General features: G+C 45.8%; 1 protein-coding gene across 5 annotated transcripts in view; it reads left to right on the plus strand.

Annotated features, from left to right (window-relative positions):
* The window catches only part of ALDH18A1 (aldehyde dehydrogenase 18 family member A1), a 39,192-nt gene extending 30,466 nt beyond the window's left edge, over nt 1-8,726 (plus strand). For 4 of the 5 annotated variants that reach the window (XM_074158847.1, XM_074158849.1, XM_074158848.1 and 1 more), the window contains 6 exons: nt 2,145-2,282; nt 2,390-2,585; nt 2,731-2,852; nt 5,081-5,267; nt 6,799-6,894; nt 7,926-8,722. In XM_074158847.1, coding sequence (XP_074014948.1) covers nt 2,145-2,282; nt 2,390-2,585; nt 2,731-2,852; nt 5,081-5,267; nt 6,799-6,894; nt 7,926-8,107 — 921 coding nt within the window. In that variant the 3' untranslated portion in view covers nt 8,108-8,722. Of the gene's footprint in view, nt 1-2,144; nt 2,283-2,389; nt 2,586-2,730; nt 2,853-5,080; nt 5,268-6,798; nt 6,895-7,925 lie in introns of all 5 variants that reach the window. The other variant, XM_074158850.1, reaches the window with a different exon arrangement.
* The last annotated feature ends 15,048 nt before the right edge of the window (nt 8,727-23,774 follow it).

The following is a 23,774-nucleotide window of genomic DNA, read 5'->3' on the forward strand; positions in this document are numbered from 1 at the left end:
TGTCTCATGCTGTAGCTGATAGTAGGATGGTCTCTGAGTGCATAGGAGCAGTTCCCTCCTCTTAGTTTACTACTGCATCTCATGCTTGTTTGGGTAAGGAATGGTAGGGGAATTTTGACTTTGTCCTGGAAGAGAGCACGCTGGATTTGCTCCCTGGAGACAGCTTACACAGAGTTAGGTCAGTGTTCAGAGTTCAGTCTTGAGAAGCAGTAAAGGTGAAACAATTGCAGATTATCAGTTAAGATTTAATAAACTTCTAATGAGCATATAGAAATAGCATGTTTGCCTCTAATACATACAAGGTCAATTGCAAGCATCCTTCACAGGCTGCTTCCTATAGATTCCATGAAATCCAGTTGTTGCTCTGAAGTATAGTCACGCTTTGCATGTTCTTTGAAGGGACTGAACTGTTTTGAAACCTCTTATCTTCTGTTCTACTTTTAATCACAACATTTTTTATTTTTGTGTCTTAATTCTTGATATTTTTTTTTCTTTTCATTTTTTCAAATCAGTTCATTACCTTTCTTTTAATCTTATGCCTGCAGAGCAAAATTCTTTATTTAAATAAGCTTATTTGTTTAGCTTTCCCTTGTGATACTGACCTCTGGAGAGGCAGGCACCTACAAGATACTTCTAAAATGCAATCAGACTGCTTTTTAGTGACTAGTTTTATAAGTCAAAGACACAGTATTTTGTAAGGCAGGCTTTTTAGACTATTACACTTTAATGTATTTTTCTGAAGTAGTTCTTATTTTTCAATATTCTTTTCAAATTGCTGACGGCAAGATGAGATATAATATCCAACACTGTGATTGTTGTTATCCATTTGATATTAGAAGGGGAAAGGAGGTGATCTGAGGAGATTTATCTGATGGGCTTGACATTTTTTCTGTATAAATTATCATCTAAAGTGTGCCACTATGCTAACTGCTTGTTAGGTGTGAGCCTGGCTAATTCTGACATCCACACCTCAACAGCATACAATTGATACGCTAATGAGTGCAGGTTTGGTGATGATATGTACAGATGATGATAATTATATATATGAACTTTTCCAAAAGACAGTAATACAGTAAAATAACTTTAAATGCTTAATTTGTTTGTTCTGAAAGGTTCTGGAGAGGAGGAGATTTTGTTTTCTAAAGGAGCGTATGCTATTTTTTTTCAAACGGGCAGACGAATTGTGAGGCCATTGTGAATGGGATTGGGGTGAAGAAGACAAAAAGGGATACAAAAGTAAAATAAGTCTGGAAAGAGCGCTTTGTCATGTCTGACATACTCCTGGGTAGAAAGAACCAAAAACTGAAAGAAACAGTAAAATAACTTTAAAATAACTAAAAATAAAATAAAAATAAAAGTAAAATAAAATAAAAAACCACCACCCCTCCGTTACAGAGGTTTTCAGTTTAGTGGGGAAAACAACAATAAGTGTCTGGAGATTGAACAAATTGGGTATATGTTTTCAACAGCATAAGTCATTTTTTATCTAACTTCCAAAAAGTGGTGGCTTCTTTGAAGCATTTTTTTGAAATATGGTCTAGTTGTGTTGCCAGAATTAAATCGTGAAATCTGGCACCTTAAGCAGAAAGGCAACAATATCAGTCTGTTCCTTCTGCTTATAAACATGAAAGCAAAGTGGTAGAGGTGATGCTGTCTAGAAGGCCTTTTCCCACACTTAGGGCAAGTGTTGTCTATTTATGACTTCTGTTTTAGACAGCACAATGAAAATGTTCTTCCTGCTCATAGGAAGAACTCATTAGACCCTTTCTACCAGAGTGGTTAGGGACGAGAGTTTTTCCACCTAAAATTATTTTCCCTGGGGTGATGGCCCACACAGCTACCCAATTCATACCAGAGCTTATGCCCAGGGTTTCCTCTGCAGTCTCCCCCTAGCACTAGTACCCTGAAAACTCAAGTTTGTTCCTGAAACACTGAAACGTTTCATTTCTGGAGTTAAATGGGCTGTTACTTGTAATGATTTTTTGATGCCATAAAATAACTGTAGATTAGCATTGAGTAAATCAACAGGTTTAAAAATCCTGTTCTTAGTCTGTTTTGTGGGTGTTATTCCTACAGAAGAGACAGATTACTTTTCTTCCTTTCATTTATTCCCCGCCCCCCTTAAATAATTTCTTTTCTGACAGGTGTCTGCTTTGGCCATAGCCACTGGAAATGGCTTACTACTTAAAGGAGGGAAAGAGGCAGCCCATAGCAATCAAATTCTTCATCATCTGACACAAGAAGCACTCTCCATTCATGGAGTCAAAGACGCAGTGCAACTAGTAAGTGCCTAGTATTAAATCAACAATTCTTTGCTATGGTGTGTATAAAAGGTACGGGTAGAACTTGAGAGTTCAAACATGGACTGTTTGTATTGCAACTATCACAGGTGAACACAAGAGAAGAAGTAGAAGATCTTTGCCGTTTGGATAAGCTGATAGATCTAATCATTCCACGTGGCTCATCGCAGCTGGTCAGAAATATCCAGAAAGCTGCTAAAGGAATCCCGGTGATGGGACACAGCGAAGGGATCTGTCATGTGTATGTGGACAACGATGCCAGTGTTGAGAAGGTCACGCGAATAAGTAAGCTGAGAGAGGGTGACTTGAATTTCATGGGTGTAACTGAACTTCATATTTGGAGTATGATTATCATAGTTGATAATTCATGTGCTGTTGAAAATCTTTGTCATATATGTTAAGTAACCAATTATCTACTCTTAAACCTCAGTCAGAGACTCAAAGTGTGAATATCCTGCTGCCTGTAATGCTCTGGAAACTCTGTTAATTCATCGAGACTTGCTGAGAACCCCGTTGTTTGATCAGATCATAGACATGTTGAGAGTAGAACAGGTTAGTCATTCATACTTTTGTTTTGTGGTTGTTTTTTTTCCTAACACTTTAGAAGCATTTGGTCTGGCTGGTGTAGTCCTGTTTAGTTTTATGATGGCATAACACAAGTTATCCATATGTCTCTTTGTACATGTAAATGAACTTATGGAGAACTTTCTTTGCTTCTCCACATAACCCCACGTTTTTCCTGTAGAAATGTTCTGAAAGCAGCTTCTTCAGGACAGCTACGTGCCATTATTGGGATACAAATACTTCTTTTTATATCGAAAAAAAACATATTCTGCCTTAGAAGAGCATATACACAACCCTTTCTCTACCCTTCTTGATTCTGACTTAATTGCTGTTAACCTCTCAGATACAAAGCCTCTTCTTCTTGGATCTATTCATTTATCTTCTTATGGAAGTGAATTCCCTTTCAGCTTTCCTCCTTTCTGAATCTTTCATCCACATTTTTTAAAACGTTTCATCAATAAATGCCTTTATTCCCAGGCATTTTCTCTTCTAGCATGTCAAAGGAACAGCGAAAGGCCAGTATACTAATTAGTTGTCTTGACATGGGTAATATTTTGTCAGTAAAGGTAGCAGAGATGCATTGGGAGAGAAATATCCAAGAGGTAGTGTGAATTGCACATAAATTGAGGATTTTCACAAAGCAGTATGTATTTGGCAAATAGAGTGTAGAGGCAGTGATTAGTGCAGGTAAAATAGAGAGGCCGTAGGTGTTGATGTTGAAGAGGTCATAGTAAAAGAAGCTGATAAGTAGTCGGGAGCAAGTCCTCACTTTAATGGATTTTTTTCATGTCTTGTTTGGTTGTTTCCTGAGAAAGGCAGAGTGAAAGGTATATCTCTGGATTTTGGATGGAAGGAACCTGAGGACTAGTGCATTTCCAGCACCACCCTCCCAGCTCCTAATACAGTGGGGAGGATGTTACCTAACAACAGGAAACATGCAAATATTTGGCAGGATTATGCAAATAAAGTAATTCACAGTTGCACAAGAAAATGCCATTTTACAGATACCTTCTTAAAAGCCTTCAAATTTTGGAATTTGTGCCTTATTTCCCATTTATGTTTGTCCTGTCAAAATTTTCTGTGTTTCATTTGCATGGGGATTTCTCTGCTGTATCAATTCCAAATTATCTCTCATTGTTTAGGTGTCTCGGCTGCTACGATTCAACTCAGAGGTCGATAATGTGTTAGATCATCTTTATAACAGATGAAAAATATCTGTGTGAGTTTTGTGTCTGAAACATGTGCCTCAGAGAGAGATGGTGTCAGTTTACAAAATAAAAGGGTAAAAGCCATTCAAGATCTTAAGTCTTTTGGCTTAAGGGCTGGCTGCAAGATTTTAGCTGTTTTCCCAATATGAGTGTTGTGCTGTCCTCCTGCCTGGTGACTTTCTCTCTAAGCTATGCCATTACTTTACATAATTTGAAATGAGTCCTGAACTAGGAGTATTTCATGGTAGGTAGCCAAGCTAGCATGTCAGCTATTGTACCTTGTCGCTAGGTCACCGATCTGCTAAGTTTCCTAAAGTGTAGGGTTATTTTGTTATGAACATGTTATATGAACATTTGATTCACAGATGCTGTGGGTTAACCCCAGTCAGCATCCGAGTACCGTCCAGCTGCTTGCTCACTCTCCCCTGCCCCAAGCAGGGCCGAGGGGGAGAATAAGAGGAGCAAAAGCAGAGAACCTTGTGGGATGAAAGGGTAGTTTGATAAGCGCAGGAAAGAGGAAGAAGAGAAAAGAAAAAAAAACCACCCACAAACAAACCCGACCAAACAAAAAACCAACCCCCAAAAACCCACACAAGTGCAGCAAAGCTAATTACTCACCATGTGCCACAAGTAGAGCAATCTCCCTGGCAATCTCTGAGCAATGCCTCCCCTCTTCAAAACACCCTTGCCCTCAGTTTGCGTTGTTGTGCATGGCGTTATATGGTGTGGAATATCCCTCTAGTCAGTTTGAGTCACCTGCTGTTGGTTGTGTCCCCTCTGAGCCTTCTTGCTGGGGGGACAAAGTGGGAGAAAAAGAGAAGGCTTGATGCTGTGCGAGCTCTGTTCAGCAACAGCCAAAACACTGTTTGAATCACAGGTCCAAAACATAGCACAGCAGGGACTGCTATGAAGAAAATTAACACCATCCCACACAGAGTACAAGAAGCCATACTTTCACCTGGAAGGCATCGGTATGGTCAGCAGCAGAACATGTTTCTGGTATTGCAGGTGAAGATTCACGCTGGACCAAAGTTTGCATCTTACTTGACATTCAGCCCTTCAGAAGTGAAATCTCTCCGCACAGAATATGGGGACCTGGAATGCTGCATTGAGGTGGTGGACAGTGTCCAAGAGGCTGTTGAACATATCCACAAGTATGGAAGTTCTCACACAGATGTTATCATCACAGAGAATGGTTAGTGATCAGTCTTCTTCCTTAAGCTACTGGTTTGGTTTGACTGCCAGTTCCTGGTGTTCAGTGTATTGCAGTAGTTACTCTTCTCTTGGGTCTGTAGTAGGTGTAACCAACTGGAGGCCTACGGGGTAAATGTGCCTACAGTCCTGTTTAGCTCAAAGAAAACATGTTATATGGCCCTTATTCCAGGGTGTTAAGGAATGTGCTTGAGCAATTGGCCAATGGCAAGTCAGCACGTGCGGTTGCCAGCCAACTTGCTTTGCGTTCCTGTGTTGTGCAGACTTACCACATTAGAGGGCCATGCAGGAACATCTGCATCCTGGAGATGTCTGTAGGCCTCTGAAGGCCGATGAGGTGAGCTTCTATAGTACCTCATTGGAGGGAATAGGGATTGTAGGGAGGATCATACTTTATCCACTTTGTTTTCCTGTGTCATTTTTATATCTTGCAAACAAGGACCACAAATGGCTTCCCCCTACCTCTCCCAGTCCTTTACTTCCCACTTCTGCATCCCAAGTATAAAAGCTGCATTTATCTCGATTGGCAGTTACTTGCCTCTTTGCTGTGAACTTGTGCTTCTTCGTGCAGCTCCCACCCGTGGTTTGAACGCTGTGCCGGCTCACAGCCTGGCTGGAGCTGTGCCCAGCCTAATTAAACCTAACTAAAGCTGCGTCCAGCACAAGGCTGACTCTCAGACCCAGCCTGGGACTCCTAAGGATCTGCCACAGTGAGGTCGTGTTGATCTGTGGCTGACTGAGTCAAGCAGGCTTCTGTTTCTGTCCCACCTGCCGAGCTTAAATGAGTGTCACTAAAAGGCACGTGTTCAGTACCGTAACCCACTGCCACAGGACCTGTTGCAGTAGCAATTTGCCAGGGTGTGTGCTGGAAACAGAGCTGATCTTAATAGTGTTTGGTTGCTGAGGGTGACCGACCTGCAGCTCGCAGCCTTGCAGAGAACAGGGTTCTCCAGAGGACTAAGGCTTGCATCACTCTGCTTGAGCTTGCTTAGGTCTTGCATGTTCTGCGTTAAACTGGGTTAGTTAGCTGATTTCATGTGGTATTTCTGCATAGTATTTCCCAAATATTGCCTGCAATAGCAATTTAGTTCAGGATTTTGCATTATCTAGAACAATTCCGTGTTTAAGACTAAGGGAGAGCTAACTCTGTAGTTTAACTGTCTCAGCTTGACTGCAAAATAATGTTTGGGGAAGCTGTTCTTTCTCCCCAGTCATACAACTATCCCTGTTTGCAGGTTCTAGACTGAGTGTATTTAGAATGGGAAATCTTTTTGCTTTCTTCTATCTGTGCAAGTTTCTTGTAACATTTGCATCTGTGTCTGCTTTGTCAGCATACGGGGAAGAAGGTATAAATGAACATGCCTCAGCCCAGGCTGTTTAAACACTAATAAGGTTGCACATGAAAGTTGTATTGTTACATCTGTTCACTGCATTATGTTACATTTATTGGAGTGCACGATTATTCTGTACTGGATATATACTGGATTTTATTTTTCTCTCTGCCTCTTTCCCAGAGAAAACGGCAGAGTTCTTCCTCCAGCATGTGGACAGTGCTTGTGTTTTCTGGAATGCCAGTACCCGATTCTCTGATGGCTATAGATTTGGACTTGGTAAGAGAGAAAATACTGCAGATGTGATTTGCTCTTGTGGGGAAAGTGTGACAGTCTGAAACCCGGAAGATAGGATTAGTCTCTGATCTTACTGTCTAATATAAGGCTTTCAAGAAAGATACTGTAGGAAAAATTGAAGCCTAGACATTTCATCCATGTGGAACAGCAGATAGTTAATTAACTCTTTCCTGCTAGAACTAGCCAATGCTGCTGTATAGACTATGTGGATTAATTTAGCAGTAGGGAGCAAAGATCTTTTGGATTCTTTGAAGCTCTATTTGATCTGAATAAAGTATGTTGCCTTGCATGTAATGATAGAACACTGCAACACAGGACGTGAGACTGGTGATCAGTGTTTCTTTTGTTTATCTGTCTAATGATGCTGTACTGGATGCCATGCTTTGTTCCTGCTGGGCAGACAGCTCTGTGCAGCGTGCCAGCCCTGCAGTGTTGAGGAATGAAAGGCAGGAAACAAACTGAGTATCAGTTGGATAAACAAACAGGTGCAACCTGCTGTGAATTGCAGAAGACAAGGGAAACATACTTTCCTGAGGCAGAAACTCCAAAATCTCTGTAGCAGGTTATTATTGTATCAGCTGGGACATTCAGTGTTCCGTGTGATTAAAAAATTCTAGTTAGGGCCTCGCAGTATCTCCTCAAAATTATATGAAAGGACATAAGATCACAACCTTGACTAATTTAGTTTCTTTTTTCTTTTTTAAAGGATTAAGTCCTCAGGAAACAACTCTAAGATCCATGTAAAAGATACCTATGTCTCTGGCATCTTTCTCTGTAAAAGTAACTCTGTAGCAGCCAGAAGTATAGACATTACAATTTATGATGTAATAGTTAAGCTCCTCTAACTTTAAAATTAGAGCAGGCAAACATAACTTCTGGCATTTGGAGAGGAGCAGAGAAAGGCAGGTCGCTGAAAGGAAGGCAGCTGTTTTTACATAAAGGTGCAAAACTGTGTAGTATGAAGTGAACATGTTCTGAGGATTAACTGCTTTTATTTTGTGTGTTTCCTGCAGGTGCTGAAGTGGGAATTAGTACTTCTCGTATTCATGCACGTGGACCAGTGGGAATTGAAGGACTCTTAACTACGAAGTGGTTGCTGAGGGGGGACAATCATGTTGTTTCTGACTTCTCAGAGCATGGCAGCATGAAGTATCTTCATGAGAGCCTCCCTCTCCCTCAGAGAAATACCAACTAAGAACATCGGAGCCAGGGGGGAAACCCAGGGGTATAAATATTTCCTGATGGTGTTCAGGCTTCAGGGTGCTCTCTGCAGAGGGAGTTTGTTTTTCATCTTCAGGAACATTGTTCTTTGTCACTGTGCATGCAGCACAGTGAATACACAGTGATCCCATCTCTGAGATTTTTGTTTTCCCTGCCTCTTTCTGTTTCCTTAGATAGTATCTGCAAACTGACCTCACTTTTCCCGGAGACAGACTTCTTCAAAACATACAGGTATCATCAGGAAAGATTTAAATATCTGCTGCATTCCTTTTTTTTTTCATTCTGGTGCTCCCTATAGCAAATATGCTTGGTGCTGGAGCATTTTTTTTTTGTGTAAGTCTGTTTTATTTAAATATCTGTTCTGCAGAACAAACCTGATAGTGTGGTTTTTTTTTTTTCCTTCAGTTTTATGATCATGGCAGCTCTTGAAAGCTGGAAAGCTTTACACTTAACTTTCTTTGTATTTGATTGCTCTTGTGATAAAGGGATAGATGTTCCAAATGCATAGTAAGCTTTTGACCAAGAAACCTTTTATATCTAATTGCTTTGTATTTTTGATTATTGTAGATAAATAACACAACTGTCTATTACATGAATTTTGTTACTTATTTGTACTGAAGGCTTATTTTTCTTTGGTTTTATATAAAATTTAAGCTTCCACAACCCCTCCTCCGAAAGCAATGCTACTTTGACATTGGCTTTTCCTGACCAAAGCTGTGAAGAAGCGCTTCCCTCTGTGCCCTGGAGCACGATGCTGGGTGCGTCTCTCCCTTGATGGCCACCAGGCAGGGCCAGTGGCTTGCTGCTTCCTGTGGTCTGGTGGCAGGTGAAAGGCCGCTGTTTCCTTTTCTGCCCACTTCTCGCAGCCGCTGCCTCAGCACCTTCTCCTGCGCTGCTGGCGCCTCAGGAGCCCATCTGGCACAGCCTGTTCTCCTGCTGGCACACGCGGGATGCAGCATGGCAGGGCGCTGGGCATGGTTCCACTCCCTGTGGACACTGGGGCTCCACGCACACTGGTGAGGCGTGTGAGACGCTTGGGTAGCTGTGGATGTCTCCTGGTCACCAGGGGCTGCATAGCAGGAGCACTTGGCTTGGCACCGGGATGAGGGAGGTTCCCGAACCTTGTCCTGTGGTGAGAGCCCTGGTGGTGTCTTGGCAGCTGCTGGTGCCTGCAGTCGGCCCCGAGGCCACAAACATGGGAGTGGAGCAGGTCCTGGAGCAGGATAGTGCTGCTGGGCATGCCGGCCTGAGGCTGCTGGTGAGTTGCAAGGAAGTTTAAAACAGATAGATGGAACAGATTTAAGGATATTTTGAATCTGGCACAATAACTGCAACCCTAAGAGAGTTACCGGAGAGCTGTTCCTGGGAAAGCAGGAAGCTCCAGGTGTCTGGAGGCCTCCCCAACACCCGTCAGGGACCACGGGTAGCTCCCCGAGCCTCCTCTACGCCTGCTTGCTCCACACGAGCCTGCACTTAGTCTCTGGTGCCCCGCACAGAGCAATGCGGCATTGCTGGGGGGCTGGTTGCAGGGCAAAAACCCCTGTTCCGCAGATTTTTGGTGCAGAGGCGATGGCTGTCGTTGCCCGGGCTGCGAGCGGGGACAGGGCGGAGAGCAGGAAGCCCTGCCCACCGGTAGGTGGTTACGGTCCCTGGGTGGAGGGAAGCGGGCTGAGAGCGGTCACCGCTCATTACCGTAATGAGGGCTCAAGCGGGATAACTAAGGGGTGCTGCCGCTCCGCGGCCAAAAGCCAGTACTGCAGCTGAGGGGCCGCGCATGCGCGGTGAAAACAGCCAGCTCCCGCCCCGCCCCCGGGCGGTGCTTTGGGACAGTTCTGCAACTCGGGCGCATGCGCGGTTCCGCGGAGGCCGGGCCGGCGCCGGTCCCGAGGGCGAACCGGCCCGGCCGGGACTCCGGCGGGCTCCCCCCACCCGGAACGGCTTCTGTGCCGCCCCACTGCAGCCACGGCTGCCCCGCCCGGACCCGAAAGCAGCCCGTAGCGCTCCGGTACCGGCTGCTACAGCGCACCGGGGCCCCCGGAAGTGCCGGTCAGTCCTCTGGCGTCTGTCTCTATGGCCCCACGGTCCTTCAGAACACCGGAAGTCGAGCTCTATGGCCTTTCAGTCCTCCAGAGTACCGGAAGTGCCCTCCAGTCCTCCGGCAAACGATCTCGATGGCTGTTCAGTCCCCCAGAACACCGGAAGTGCCCATCAGCCCTCCGGAAGTTCATCTCTATGGCCTTTCAGTCCTCCAGGTAACCGGAAGTGCCCGTCAATCCTCCTGAAGTTCACCTCTATGGCCTTTCAGTCATCCACGGCACCGGAAGTTTCTATCAGTCCCCCGGAAATCCTTCTCTGTGGCTCCACGGTGTTCCAGGACTCCCGAAAAGCCCGTCAGTCCTCCGAAGCAGATCTCCATGGCTCAGTGGTCCTCCAGGACACCAGAAATGCCCATCACTCTTCTGGAAATTACATGCTTCCAGTGTTCTTCCGAAAGTACAGTAAATGGTTAACAATTAAGGACAAAAATGTCTTCAGATTACAAAAATAAAGCAACCACTATAGAAATGTTTTCTCCACAACAAACTGACTTAACTTAAACACAAGTGGCATGATAATTACTGGAGGTGTCAGAACTCCCACATGGAAAAAAAAACAGTTACACTGCTTTGCCTGCTGTAAACTTAAATCAAGTGAGAAAACAAACTACTCCTCCTGTGGCTGGGCTTCCTGGGGCTTGGCCCTGCCCCTTCCCCACGGGATTGTGGGAAGTGCAGGGGGCGGGGCCTGGCATATATGACCAGGGCTGCTGCTCAGGGGCCTCATTCTGCTGTGGGGCTTTGCTGGTCTTAGTGTTGTGGTGGGTCTTAAGTTGACTGCAGGTTTGGGGCTGGCTCAGCTGTTTGGTCATTGAGAGCAGCAGAGGTACAAGCCCAAGGTAAGGTTCAGCAGCCTGTGTAGGAGAAAGTACATTTGTATGCTGCTTTTTTTAGGTCAGTAATTCTATAATGAGTGTTTAGGGATGGCCAAATGGTTTAATAGTATGCTTTTCTTTACTCCAGGTGTACTGTGTTTTCTTGGAATTCCTGATTTTATTGAAGATGGAAGTGTCGTTTTTTTCACTAGTTTTGCTGTATACTGCATCTGTTCCTCATTTCTCTTAATAAGACCAATGGTGAGATTATCTAGCAGGCGTTAGAGTGAGCATCTTGTATGCATCTGTATACGGAGTTTTAGCATTTCTCAAGAAAGCAGAAGGGATGTAAGGCATAGTGTCTTTCAGGGTATGGTACAGCTTTCCTCATTGCCCACAGAGTACCATGGTGTCCGTAGAGCTTTTGCAGCTTGTGGCAGGCCTCTCATAGATTGTGTCAGGGCATCGCTGATTTTGTGGGTGTGTAGCAGAGCCCAGAGTCCATGGGAAGACAGAAGATGGGAGGTGCCTGCAGAACAAAGATGTGGTTTGGAAGAGCAGCTTCTGAGCAGCAGCTGCTGCAGGGTGTTAAGGGTTGCAAAAACAGGACGGGAGCTGTTGGGAAGAAGTGCGGTTCCTTCCCTGAGAGTTTAGGAGAAGAGAATGGATTTCTAAAGCTTTGGGACTGGGGGATGTCTAGGAAATGAAGACCAGTTCATCATTCTCTATCATACTGGTTTTGCATTTGGGTATCGATGAGGTCTGGTGTGTTCTAGTCTCCTGCATTTGAGGAGCTCCGGGTAGCAGGAGGAGCACAGGACTGGTGATTTCACACAAGCTTGATGGATATCTTGTTTTTCTTGGTATCTTAGGTGCCATAAATAATAGTCACTGCAGCCTCTGACTCTGGGATTGGTGTGGAGCAGGTGCGTGAATGCCACGGTGCTTCTGAGGATGAGGGTGTTGTGGAAGATGTTGACGTCTCATGTCACAATGCTCGCTGCTGGGGTTGTGGTTTCTTCTTTTTTCTTGCAGATGAAGAGGAACCTGGTGACTGCAGGAACGTATCAGTTAGGTGTTTGTTGTGTTTTTTGTCAAGGATGAATTCAGATCCCCAGCCTTCAGAAAGTGAAATTACGGGACCAGGGCTGGGAGGAGGGGATGAGATCGGGAGTTGCAGGGAGGGGTTTTAAAGTGAGGGTAGGGCAGAGGGTTGTCCAGGACCACTCCCTTCTGGGTAGGTCAAAAGGGAGTGGGTTACTCTTCAGCATGAAACCAGCGTGTGCCAGGCAGGGCAGTTCCGGCCGGCGTCTGCTGTGTAGTTTGTGTGGTTTGTCTCCTGTGTCTTAGACTTCCCTCAGGTCTTGATGTCCTCGTTGCTCTTTGTGTTCAAGGGGCATGGCAGGCGCCTCGGGCAGCACCCGTAGGGTCTCAAACGCCTGTATTCATCAGCATCGTGCCCAATGGGCACTTCTTTTCTTGCATAACAATCTTAAAGTGGGATTAGACTTGCATCTGGGATGTTCCTGGACGGTCCTCTTTTTGCAGTGCTGTTTCCATCTGCGTGAGCAGTTCTGTTCTCTAGGCATCCATTTTCAGGGCCTGGGATTTCTTTCCTGCATCCTTATGTTCCCAGGTCTTGAAGCTAGACTTCTTGAGTGTACATCCTCTCTGTTTTGACAGGAGCATCTTGTAATGGGCCACTACATTTGATTCCCTTATGGCATCACCATAGAGCCTCTTCACGTCTGTGCTGTAGGTCTTATTGCCTGAGGGCATCTCTGGTCTGGAAGTCATTCTTCTTGCGGAGAATGTTGTCTGATGTTTGAGTCGCATTGTCTGACGTGTTGTGTGGTGTTGGGCTGCACAAGGGTGTGTTTGGCGTGGAGCTGCCCTGCCCGGGGGTGTAGAGTCAGCGGTAGGTGGAACAGGAATAAGAGTCTATGGTTAACATGTTGATGTGCCTAGACTGTGGAGGCAGATGTTGTATAGTTAACTCGGATCAAGTAGCCACGGGCAGGGCCTGTCCTTTCCGTAGTGTTTAATGGAGATGATCGGAGCCTTCTGAGAGGGGCTGTTTGGCAGTAGTGAAGCAGATTGAAGGCATTAAGGCTTGTATATGTGGGACTTAGTATTTGTTCCCTTTTTTTTTTTTTTTTTTTTTTTTGAATGGCAGGCTGTAGTTGGAGTCTACATAGTTGGGTCTGAAATAAGACCCTTTCAGTTGTTCAGCTGCTGATCAGCACCTGGGTGATTTGTTTACTTTTTTTTTTCCAGGTGCAGAGGGACAAGATGCACACCAAAGGGCAATGGAGGAGGCGAGCAGGGCACTGTAAGATGGTGGGTTGGTGCATGGTGTTGGAGGGAAGATGCCTGGTGGCTATGTCACTATAATAAGGTTTGATAGTGGTTTTGTGTTTTGTTTTTTTTTTTTTTCTCAATTTTGAAGGTGTGAAGCGATGTGAAAAGCAGGATATTGGTACCGGAGTGACTCAGGCAGGGTGAACAATGAGTAGTGAGCTAAAGTCATAGTTCTTTCTCGGGTGTTGTATCGTGGGTGATGTTCTAAGTGTCCTTTGGTTCTGTTTTACAGGTGCCGCACAAGCCTTAAAGTGGCAGCCCAAAATCATGGCAGCCATGTGAGTAAACAGCCAAGGTAAAGGAGTGTGAGATGGGAATCGCTGCAGGCAGGCTGAGGTTTCGGGCAGTATCTCAGCATGTGCCCTTTGCTTTGTGTTTTCGAGGTATGGCACGCAGGCTCAGAGGGGCAGAGCCACATACTGATGAATGGGCAGAGTAGGTGATGCGGTTGTGGGCTGTGTTGGTGTCTAACACTAAAGTATGATATGGCAAGTTGGGTAAGTATTTATCTTCTGTTTTTGCAGGTGCTCTGTGAGCTGCCTTTCAAGGTGGATAAGCATTAATTGCAGATGAAGAGGAATGTGGTGGCTACAGGAATGTCATGGATAGCTGATTTGTTGGTTTTTTTTTTTTTCTCGATGGGGGATTTAAGATCCTCAGCCCTCTGAAAGCTATGTTGAGTGACCGGGGTTGGGAGGAGGGGACAGAGTTCGGAGTTTCAGGGAGGGGTATTAAAGTTAGAGAAGGGCAGAGGGCTCACCAGGAGCAGCCCCCTTTGGGCAGGTAAAGAGAGTGGTTACCCCTCAGCACAATGCTAGTGTGTGCCGGGCAGGGTGGTTCCAGCTTGTATCTGTCATTGTGTTATTTATGTGGCCTGTCTTCTGTGTCTTAGACCTTTCTTGGGACTTCGTGTCCTTTTTATGCTCAAGGAGCACAGCATGCACCTCGGGCACCATCTCTAGAGTCTTGAATGGCTGTACTCATCGTCATAGCACCAATTGTGACTTTTCTTGTGTTACAAGCTTAAAGCGTGGATTGATCTTGAGTCATGGAAGCGTCTGGATGGTCCTCATTTGCAGCATTGTTCCTGGCAGCCTGAGCAGCTCTGCTCTGTAGCCATCTGTTTCTAGGGAGTGGAGCTTCTTCCCCACATCGTTACGCTCTTAGGTCTTGAAGCCAGGCTTCCTGCACATATGTCTTCTCAGTTTTGAGACTCGCTTCTTGTCCTGAGCCGTGATGTTCTTCTCACTTTCTGGGGTTTCCCTAGAACCTCCTCATGTCATCATCGTGGTCCAGCAGGTCTTCTTGCCTGATGGCATCTTCCAATCAGATGTCATTCTTCTCGCTGAGAGTTTTCTCTCACCTTTGAGGTGTATTGTTTGTAGTGTTCTGTGTAGTGTTGGTCTGCGCTTGTATGTGTTTGGCTTGAAGCCACCCTGCCCAGGGGTGTAGGGTCAGGGGTAGGTGGAATAGGTAGGAGGTGAGCACTGTGAGAGGGTGGGTCAGCGCATGGTATCACAAGGAGGACATGACTGATGGTTATAGTATGGTTTGGTGGTGTTTTCTTTTTTTTTTTAATGTTCAAGGTGCAAAGTAATAAGTAAAAACGGGGATATTGGTACCTTAGGTGACTTAGGCATGGAGAGCAATGACTAATGGGTTGAAGTAGCAGTTCTTTCTCAAGTGTTGTACTGTGGGGAAGTTCTAAGTGTCCTTTGAGTCTCTTTTACAGGTGGGGAGTAACCCTCAAAGCAGCAGCTCAAAATTATGGAGGGCAGTGGGTGAGTGGCCAAGGTAAAGGAGTGGGAGAGAGGAATAGCTGGGGACTGGCCGAGATTTCAGGCAGTATCTCAGCATGTGCCTTTTGCTTTGTATTTTTCAGATGCTGCACGCAGGCTCAGAGAAGTGAGTCCTCGTGCTGATGAGTGAGCTGAGAAGGTGAGGTGTTTGAGGGCCATGTTGGTGTCTAACGGTGAAGTATGATATGGCAGCTTGGTCAAGCATTTACCTTGTGGTTTTGCAGGTTCTCTGTGAGCTGCTTTTAGAAGCTGATGAGCATTAGAGGTGAGCTGGGGCAGTAGTGAGGAGGAGTGTGGGGCCAGTGACTTCTCACATGTGCGACAGTTATTTTGTTTCTCAGTATCTCAGATGTCACGGCTTCTGACTTTAGAATGAGCAGGTGAGCAGAACGCCATTTTGCTATGAGGATGGGGGAGTTGAATCAGAGAGGTCAGTGCTGACCTCTTCCACCTCTTTCCGGTGCTGCTTGGTTTTTTGTTTCAGTTGCAGATGAGGAAGATGAACCTGTTGACTAGAGGAATGTCCCAGATAGCTGATGTGTTGGCTTTTTTTATTTTTCTCGACGGGGATTTAAGACCCCAGCTCTCTGAAAGCTAAGTTGGGGGACCAGGGCTGGGAATTGCAGGGAGGGGTTTTAAAATCAGGGTAGGGCAGAGGGCTGTCCTGTAGCAGTCCCTTCTGGGTAGGTAAAGGAGGCGGATTAGTCTTCATCACGATGCTAGTGTGTCCCACGCAGGGCGGTTCCAGCGTGTGTCTGTGTGGTTTGTATGGTCCGTCTTCTGTGTCTTAGAGCATCCTCAGGTCTCAATGTCCTCTTTACTCTCAAGGGGCATCACAAGCACCTCGGGCACCGTCCATAGAGTCTCCAACGCCTGTGCTCATCAGCATAGCCCCAGTTGGATGCTGCTCTTCTTGTGTTCCAAACTTAATCTGTGGATTGGTCTCGTATCACAGAAGTTTCTGGATGGTCCTCTTTTGCAGCGTTGCTGCTGTCTGCCTGAGTAGCTCTGCTCTCCAGCCATCCGTTTCTAGGGGGTGCAACTTCATCCCCACATCCTTATGTTCTTAGGCCTTGAAGCCTGGCTTCCCATGCAGACATCATCTCTGTTTTGAGAGTCGCTTCTTGTCCTGGCCATTACATTGTACTCACTTTCTGGGGTTTCCCTAGAACATTCTCATGTCATCATCGTGGTCTTCTTGCGTGATGGCATCTTCCAGCCAGGTGTCACACTTCTGGCTGAGAGTTTTCTCTCACCTTTGAGGCGTGTTGTTCATTGTGTTGTGTGTAGTGTTGGTCTGCGCTTGTGTGTTTGGCTTGTAGCCGCCCTGCCCGGGGGTGCAGAGTCAGGGGTCGGTGGAATAGCGCTAAGAGTCTGTGGTTAATATGTGGATCTGCCCAGACTGTTGTTTCTTGGTATCTCAAGCAATGACAGCCATAGCTTCTGACTCCAGAATGAGCAGGTGAGCAAAATCTTATTGAACTTTTGAGGTAGGGGAAGTTGTGGAAGATGTTGGCATTGACTTTGGTGGCGGTGTACTCTCCCTGTTTTTCCCCCTCTTTTTCCCCCCACCCCCGGCTCCTGCTCGGGCCATGGTCACCATGGCCATCACAACATCAGTTGCGATAACTTGCACCTGGACTTTGGGGGATGGCTGGCAACATAGCCGAAACACTGTCTGGAGTGGGGACCTAGATATTTTGTTCCCATGAGAATATGACTATAGGTCCATTATCTCACTCTATAAATAGTGGACAGCCCAAGAGCCATTTGAGCTCTCCTGTATGGCAGCAGCTGCACGCCAGGATCTCCCCTTTTGTGAGGACGTTCGCTTAAGGATCTACTCCTCGAGGTTGAGAGACTCCTTGCCGCAACAGATTCTCGGTAAGTGACTAATAGCATGCTAAACTTTGATATCTTAGCTAAGTAATATAAAGGGTTGATTGCGCATATATAATCCTTTAGACATAAACCATTGACCAAGTCTGGGACTAGGATTGGATCCAGCCGCACCCAGACTCCTCTCTGAGAAGGAGTTTAGAAAGCAAGGGGGTCCTTTCTGAACCCCGTGACTCAACGGGAGGGTTTCCCTGACAGCTTGTTTGACCCTGTCCTCTCTGCAGGAAATAATAGAGTGTGCCTCGACATCGAATCTCGTAAAACACTATCGCATTTACTACTGATTTTGTTAAATCACCGTTTCACCTTATTAAATACTTCACTACTTCTCTCTTACGAGTGAAGTTAATCACTCCAACCGCAACAACTTCTCTGCTGGTTCTTGCAGGTGTTGTTTGGGGTTTTTTTTAGTTGCAATGATTAAGACAAACCTGGTGATTGCAGAAATGTCCCAGATAGCTGGTATGTGGTTTCTTTTTTTTTTTTTTTTTTTTTTCAATGGGGAATTTAAGACCTCCAGTCCTCTTATATCTCAGTTTAGAGACCAGGGCTGGGAGGAGGAGACACAGCTGGGAGTTGCAGGGAGGGATTTTGAAGTTAGTGTACGGGAGAGCGCTTTACAGCTGTGGTCCCCTTTGGGCAAGTGAAGGGAGCGGGTTACTTTTCAGCACGAAGCCAGGTTGCGCCTGGCAGGCTGATTCCAGCCTGTATCTGTTATTGTACAGTTTGTATGGTCTGTTTTCTGTGTCTTAGCCCTTTCTTGGGTCCCGATGGCATCTTTACACTTCAGGAGCACAGCGTGTGCCTCGGGCACGATCCCCGGAGTCTCAAAGGCCTGTACTCACCAGCATAGCCCCAATCGGGTGCCGCTTTTCTTGCGTTACAAGCTTAAAGTGTGGATCAATTTTGTGTCTCAGAAATTTCTGGTTGGTTCTCAGTTTTCAAGTTGTTCCTGGTGGCGTAAGCAGCTCTGCTCCCTACCTCTCAGTTTTCAGGGACTGGGTCTTCTTCCCTGCGTCCTTAATTCTTAGGTCTTTAAGCCTGGCTTCTAGCGCATACATCATCTTAGCTTTGAGAGTCACTTCTTGTCTTGGGCCATGACGTTCTACACTTAGTTTCTTGGGTTTCCCTAGAGCCTCCTCACATCACCCTTATGCTCCCGCAGGTCTTCTTGCACGATGGCGTCTTCCAAGCAGGTGTCGTTCTTCTTGCCAAGAGTTTTCTCTCACCTTTGAGGCGTGTTATTTGTTGTGTTGTGTGTAGTGTCGGTCTGTGCATGTGTGTGTTTGTTTTGGAGCCGCCCTGCCCAGGGACGTAGAGTCAGAGGCAGGTGGAACAGCAGTGAGAGTCTGTGGTTAACATGTGGATCTGGTAGACTATTGAGGCAAAGGTGGTAGTCAAGTTAGATCAAGTAACCACCAGCCGGTTGCAAGGGCAGCTCTTCAGTAAGTGATTTTTGGGATGAGCAGAGCTATCTGGGAGAGGCTCTTCAGCGATAGTGAAGCAGGTCGCTTCTCCAAGATGTTAAGGCCACTTTGTGCGAGGCTTAATGTTTATGGGAGCGGCAGAGTCAATGTGAGATGAACTGACCGCAACCCCCGCTCCCTGTCACCCGGTCTTGCTCAGGGGTAGGATGTAGAGAAATCAAGAGTGGCGATGAGCACAGGAAAAGAGAGAGGGGTTGCGGGAAGGTGGTTTTTAGATTTGTTCTTATTTATTTCTCATTATTTGACAAGAAATTAATTAATGCCTGCTTCTTAAGACTACATTGGTGTTCAGCAATTTACTCCCCATTTCAGTGACAACAGGGCTGGGCGCACCAAGCGGTAGCTGCCACCACAGCAATTAAAAATACCCCAAAGCCCTGATTCTGGGACTGTATTGGGGGAAAAAAAATAAAAATAAAAAAAAAAAATTCCAATTTGGGGCTCCTGGTAAAGCTAAATCCACCTGAATTTGTGCAGTTGGAAAGCAAAAGTATCCCACTTTAATACACAAAACTTAAACTCACCAATTCTTATGTTGTGGAAAAAGGATGAAAAATACCAATAGTTAGTATTCTGGAAAACTGGGAAATACAGCCCTTCCCTGCCCCCGCCTCCTGGGGAGGCTGGTTGTCAGTCCTCCGGACATCAATCTCTACGGCCCCGCGGTCCTCCAGCATACCGGAAGTATCTGCCATTCTCCCGGAAGTCGAGCTCTATGATCTTGTAGTCCTCCGGCACGCCGGAAGCGCCCGTCAGTCCTCCGGACATCGATCTCTATGGTCCTGAGATCCTCCAGCACACCGAACTGTCACGAAACTTCTTTATTCTTCTCTAACACGGTTGTTCTTAAAATTTTCTTGCTATCTTACCCTCTCTCTGTCTCCCCAACCCCATTTTCGCCGGTGTCTCCTGTATCCTGTCACTTCTCAAATTGTTTTCCTACGTCTCTTTCTCTATAGTTCTGTGTGCCTATGTTTCAATTCTCATGTACGATTCTTGTATCCTTGAAATAAAGGGCCTTGTGATTAGTGAATCTTGCTAAAGTAGTTAATAATTTACCTATCCGTTGTAAGCTGTTGTGTGATTGTCAACATTCTAAGGTTACCGTGTGATTGTTAGACAATGGAGTAACTAGTCTCGCTTATCATAAGAAGAACTAGAAAACAAAATAAAGGGAGCTCAGACAAGAAGACTGGAGAAAACCGGCTTGAAGCAAGGCTGGCTACCAAGTCAGCAGGAAAAGGGAGCAAAACAACCCAAGTTCATCTAGGGGACAACTGATGAAGAGGAAGATATCACCACCAGATGAAGTAAACAACCACCAGAGTGACTGTGGTTCCTGAAAACAGTCATTAAGTGGCAATAAAGGCCGTAGAGAAACTCACCTCCTGAATATGTAATTAGTTCTAAGAAAGGCAGACTTATGTTAATCATGTCGCAGAAAAACTATGATTATGCAAAACTTTTGTAAATATAAGCCTGTTGAAATTGTGGCTGAGCAGGAGCACCTTGAGGAAAAGTCCCGGTGCGACCCCAGCGCTGTAATAAAGAATACCACTTGATAGTCATATTGGCTATTGAGTCCAGCTTCTTTGTTTATCCTGTTGCTTCCAAAATTTTCTGTGTCTCCCTCTAGCCATCTCCCTGTCTAGTTCTTCCCTCTCTGTCCTGCATCCTGTCTCTTTTTTAATTTTCTACTTACATTTTCCTGTCCTTATTTGTTAGTTCTTGTCTCTGTTTCGTATAACCTGTTGCTTTTTTGAAATGTTCTTTTGACATCTACCTCTGTCTATCTCCCTTTTTCCTTTTTTTTTTTTTTTCCCCTTGCCTATATTTCTTTTCCCCGGCCACTTGTCTTGTCTCTGTCTCCTTGTCCTGCTCGTCCCTTCCGCCTCTCGCTCCCTGTGTCTGGTATTTATTCCTCCATCTCTCTGTCCCAGTTTTTTGCACAGTCAACCCTCTTTCTACACAGTTATCCTGCTCCCTCCCCTCTCTTGTTCGCAGTGTCCCATTTTCTGGCTCCCTGTCCTACACTTCTACATCCCTCTGTCCTTCTGCTTTTCTCTTCAGTCAGGGTTAGGGTCAGGGATGAGATCCAGGCGCAGATGGGACAAAGACATCATGAAACTGTAAGAAGGTAAAAGCGCCTGCACCAAAACTCAGTCATCGAAGAGGACACCGATTGAAGAGGAACCGTTGAACAATTTGATTGAACAATAGACACACGCTTGTTGCATGAAGAGGAGCACGAGTAGCTTATGGCATAGATTGAGAGGCTTTAAGGAGCACAAGAAAAGAACTGAGGGGGTCCAGGTCCCTCTTCGGAGGCACGCGGCTCGAGCTGTATTAAAGCAACTCTGAGGCAGAACCTAAGCTCTGAACTCTTCTTTACAGTCTGAGGCTAAGACTGGATCCAGCCGCACCTAGGCTCCTCTCTGAGAAGGAGTTTAGAAAGCAAGGGGGTCCAGTCTGAATCTCGCGACTTGGCAGAAGGGTCTTCCCGGCCTCTTCTGCAGCACTCAGCCCAGTCCTTCCGTCCTCTCTTCCCTCTAGCCATCCCTCTATTAGTTCCTTGGCCCTCCAACGACACCTTTACTCTGGATTTAATTATCGCGGTCCCAATCATTTTTCTGTTTCTCTGGTTCCTACAGGACATTTCTTCTACCAGTCACGATGCCTTCCCAGAGGTTCCCAGCGCTTTGCATCCATTTTGTAGCACATTAGGTGGGGTCATCTTTCAGGTACAGAGCACTCATTTGTTCCTTTATGCTACCTTGGATTCCTGTGTTCAGCCCCCAGCCACACAAGACCATCTGTACTCCACTCGGATGACCACCCAAGTTCCTCCTTGCTGTCCCCAAGGATTCCTTTGTCCATCAGCCCCCGTCCACACCCCTCTCCTCACAGTCACACCACCTCCCGAGACCTTCCTCAATCTCCACAGCATCTTGTAGCACTTTGTCTCCCTTTCTCCCTCTTACTGTCAGAGCCTCCCATCTTGCTTTACTACGCAGAGCTCCTTTATCCTTCTCTGCCATTGAGGGTATCTTCATTTGGTTCCTCTCTCACTCGTTGATCTCTAGCTTGCCCATATGCCCTCCTGAGACTCCAAGGCCCTCACTGTTTCTCCAAGCTGCCTTTTCTTACCCTGCCCCCTCATAATGGCTGTATTCTCTATAGCAATGTCTTTCAAGTCCTTTCCCATACTGCACAGCACTCTTGTAGCATTTTAGCTCCCTTTAGATTTTAGGGTTTTGTGCTCTTCAGAGCACCCTTACCTTACTTTTTGCTGCTTAGGATACCTTCATTCTGCCCCCAGTGCCCTGACAACATCTGTGGTTAGTTGAAATCCCCCTCAGAGTTCCACGTCGTTATCTCTGGCGCTTCTTTGGTCTCTCACATCCCCACAAGACTCCTCCACTACCTTTGCCAAGGTTTCATGAGACATTTTAGCTCCAGAGGGCATTTCTCTTTTCCCATCAGAACGCTTCCTTAGTTCGCATCTGCTACCCGGGTCAATCTTTGTGGGAGAATGGCTAGCTGAGAAGGGTCACGTAGACATGATCCAGCTGGCCGAGCAAAAGCTTGAGAAACATTGGATTCAGCCCCCGTAACTGCTGGGCTGGCAAGGACACCTTGTCCTTGACTATAATTGTTGTATGATAACAGGGAGATTGCAGCTGCTCAGGCATGGGAAAAGAGGATGAAAGTAACTGTAAAGAAGGAACCAAGGGCGGAGTTGATCTTTCTAAGAACTAACCAATCATGAGCTTAACTTTTGTAATATGTATGAGCTAATTATGTTAGGACATAAAAGGCAACTGTGTGAATCAATAAACGAAGCTTGCTGATCACTCATATTGAGTGGCCCTGTCTTCCCTCCGTCGCGACAAATCTTTCTGTCCTCTCATCCGTTCGGTGCACCCCCATTCGGTTCCCAGTTCCCTGAAGACACCCATACTTTGCTCAATTCTCTTTTGAGGTCATTGCATCCCCGAGACTTCTTTGGTCTCTCTGGCCCCTTTGGGCCCCCTCTAATTTCTCTGACAAAGCCTCTTATTTTGTCAGAATTTTTTCCAGAGCTACCTGTGCGCTCCAGAGCGGCCTGTTTCCGTTCTGTCTTACAACATTTCTTTATTTCAAATCGGGTACCCCAAAGATGTCTATCGTCACTTCAGACCTTCTCTTAGATAGCTTTCATCTATTGTTATTGACACATCTCCCACGGGGATTTTTGTTCTCTATTACAATTTATTTTTATTTTAGCTACTTAGGTGTTACTTAGACCGCTTCACACAGTTTCTGATACATTTCTTGTATTTCTATGTTTTTTGGTGTTTTCTGTTTTTTGGGACTCATCTAGTTCTGTTAAGAAAAATCAGTTAAAGAGAGATCATTGAGGTGATCATTTGATAATAATAGTTATTGCATTTAATAAACTACTATCCATAGCTTACTATGGTATCTATCTATTTCTATCTACACCCCAGAAAAATGACGGTTGATTACCTACCCAGTCACATTGCTGATGCAATAGATGTCGCTGCAGTCAAAGAGCAGGTATCACCATTTCCAGTAAGGGCTGCCTTTCCCGTGTGACACTTTACAGGCTGTAAAGCTAAGGCAGACAAGAGAAGGGGCTGCAGCTCCTCCGGCCGCCTTTATGGGTTCTGGGGGTTGGTCCCACCCCTTCCCCAGGGGATTGTGGGAAGGGCGGTGGTCAGGGCCCGGGGTATATGAGCGGGGTCCCTGCTGCAGGAGCTCATTGTGCCTTTGGGATTCGTTGGGGTGAGAGGTCTGCAGTGCATTCATTGACTGCAGCCTTGGGGCTGGCTCAGCTGTGTGGGCGTTTGGAGGAGCAGAGGTGAGAAGCTTGAGGTTAGGCCTTCTGGATTAGTCAAGGTTCAGCAGTATTTATAGGAGAAAGTAGACTTTTATGCTGTAGTGTTGTGGGGTTTTTTTGGGGGGGTGGGGTATGTCAGTAATTATCTAATGAGCATTCAGGGGTGATAAGATGGTTTAATAGTATGTTTTTATTTATTCTAGGTGCACTGTACTTTCCTGGAATTCCTGACTTGATTGAGGATGGAATCATGGGTGGCTTTTTTCCTGCTGTTGCTGATATAGTTTCCTTTAAAAAGGCTGATAGTGAGATTATCTAGCATCTGCTAGATGCTGCAGATA

Source organism: Numenius arquata, chromosome 15 (genome assembly GCF_964106895.1).
Source record: "Numenius arquata chromosome 15, bNumArq3.hap1.1, whole genome shotgun sequence".
NCBI classification, from domain to species: Eukaryota; Metazoa; Chordata; class Aves; order Charadriiformes; family Scolopacidae; genus Numenius; species Numenius arquata.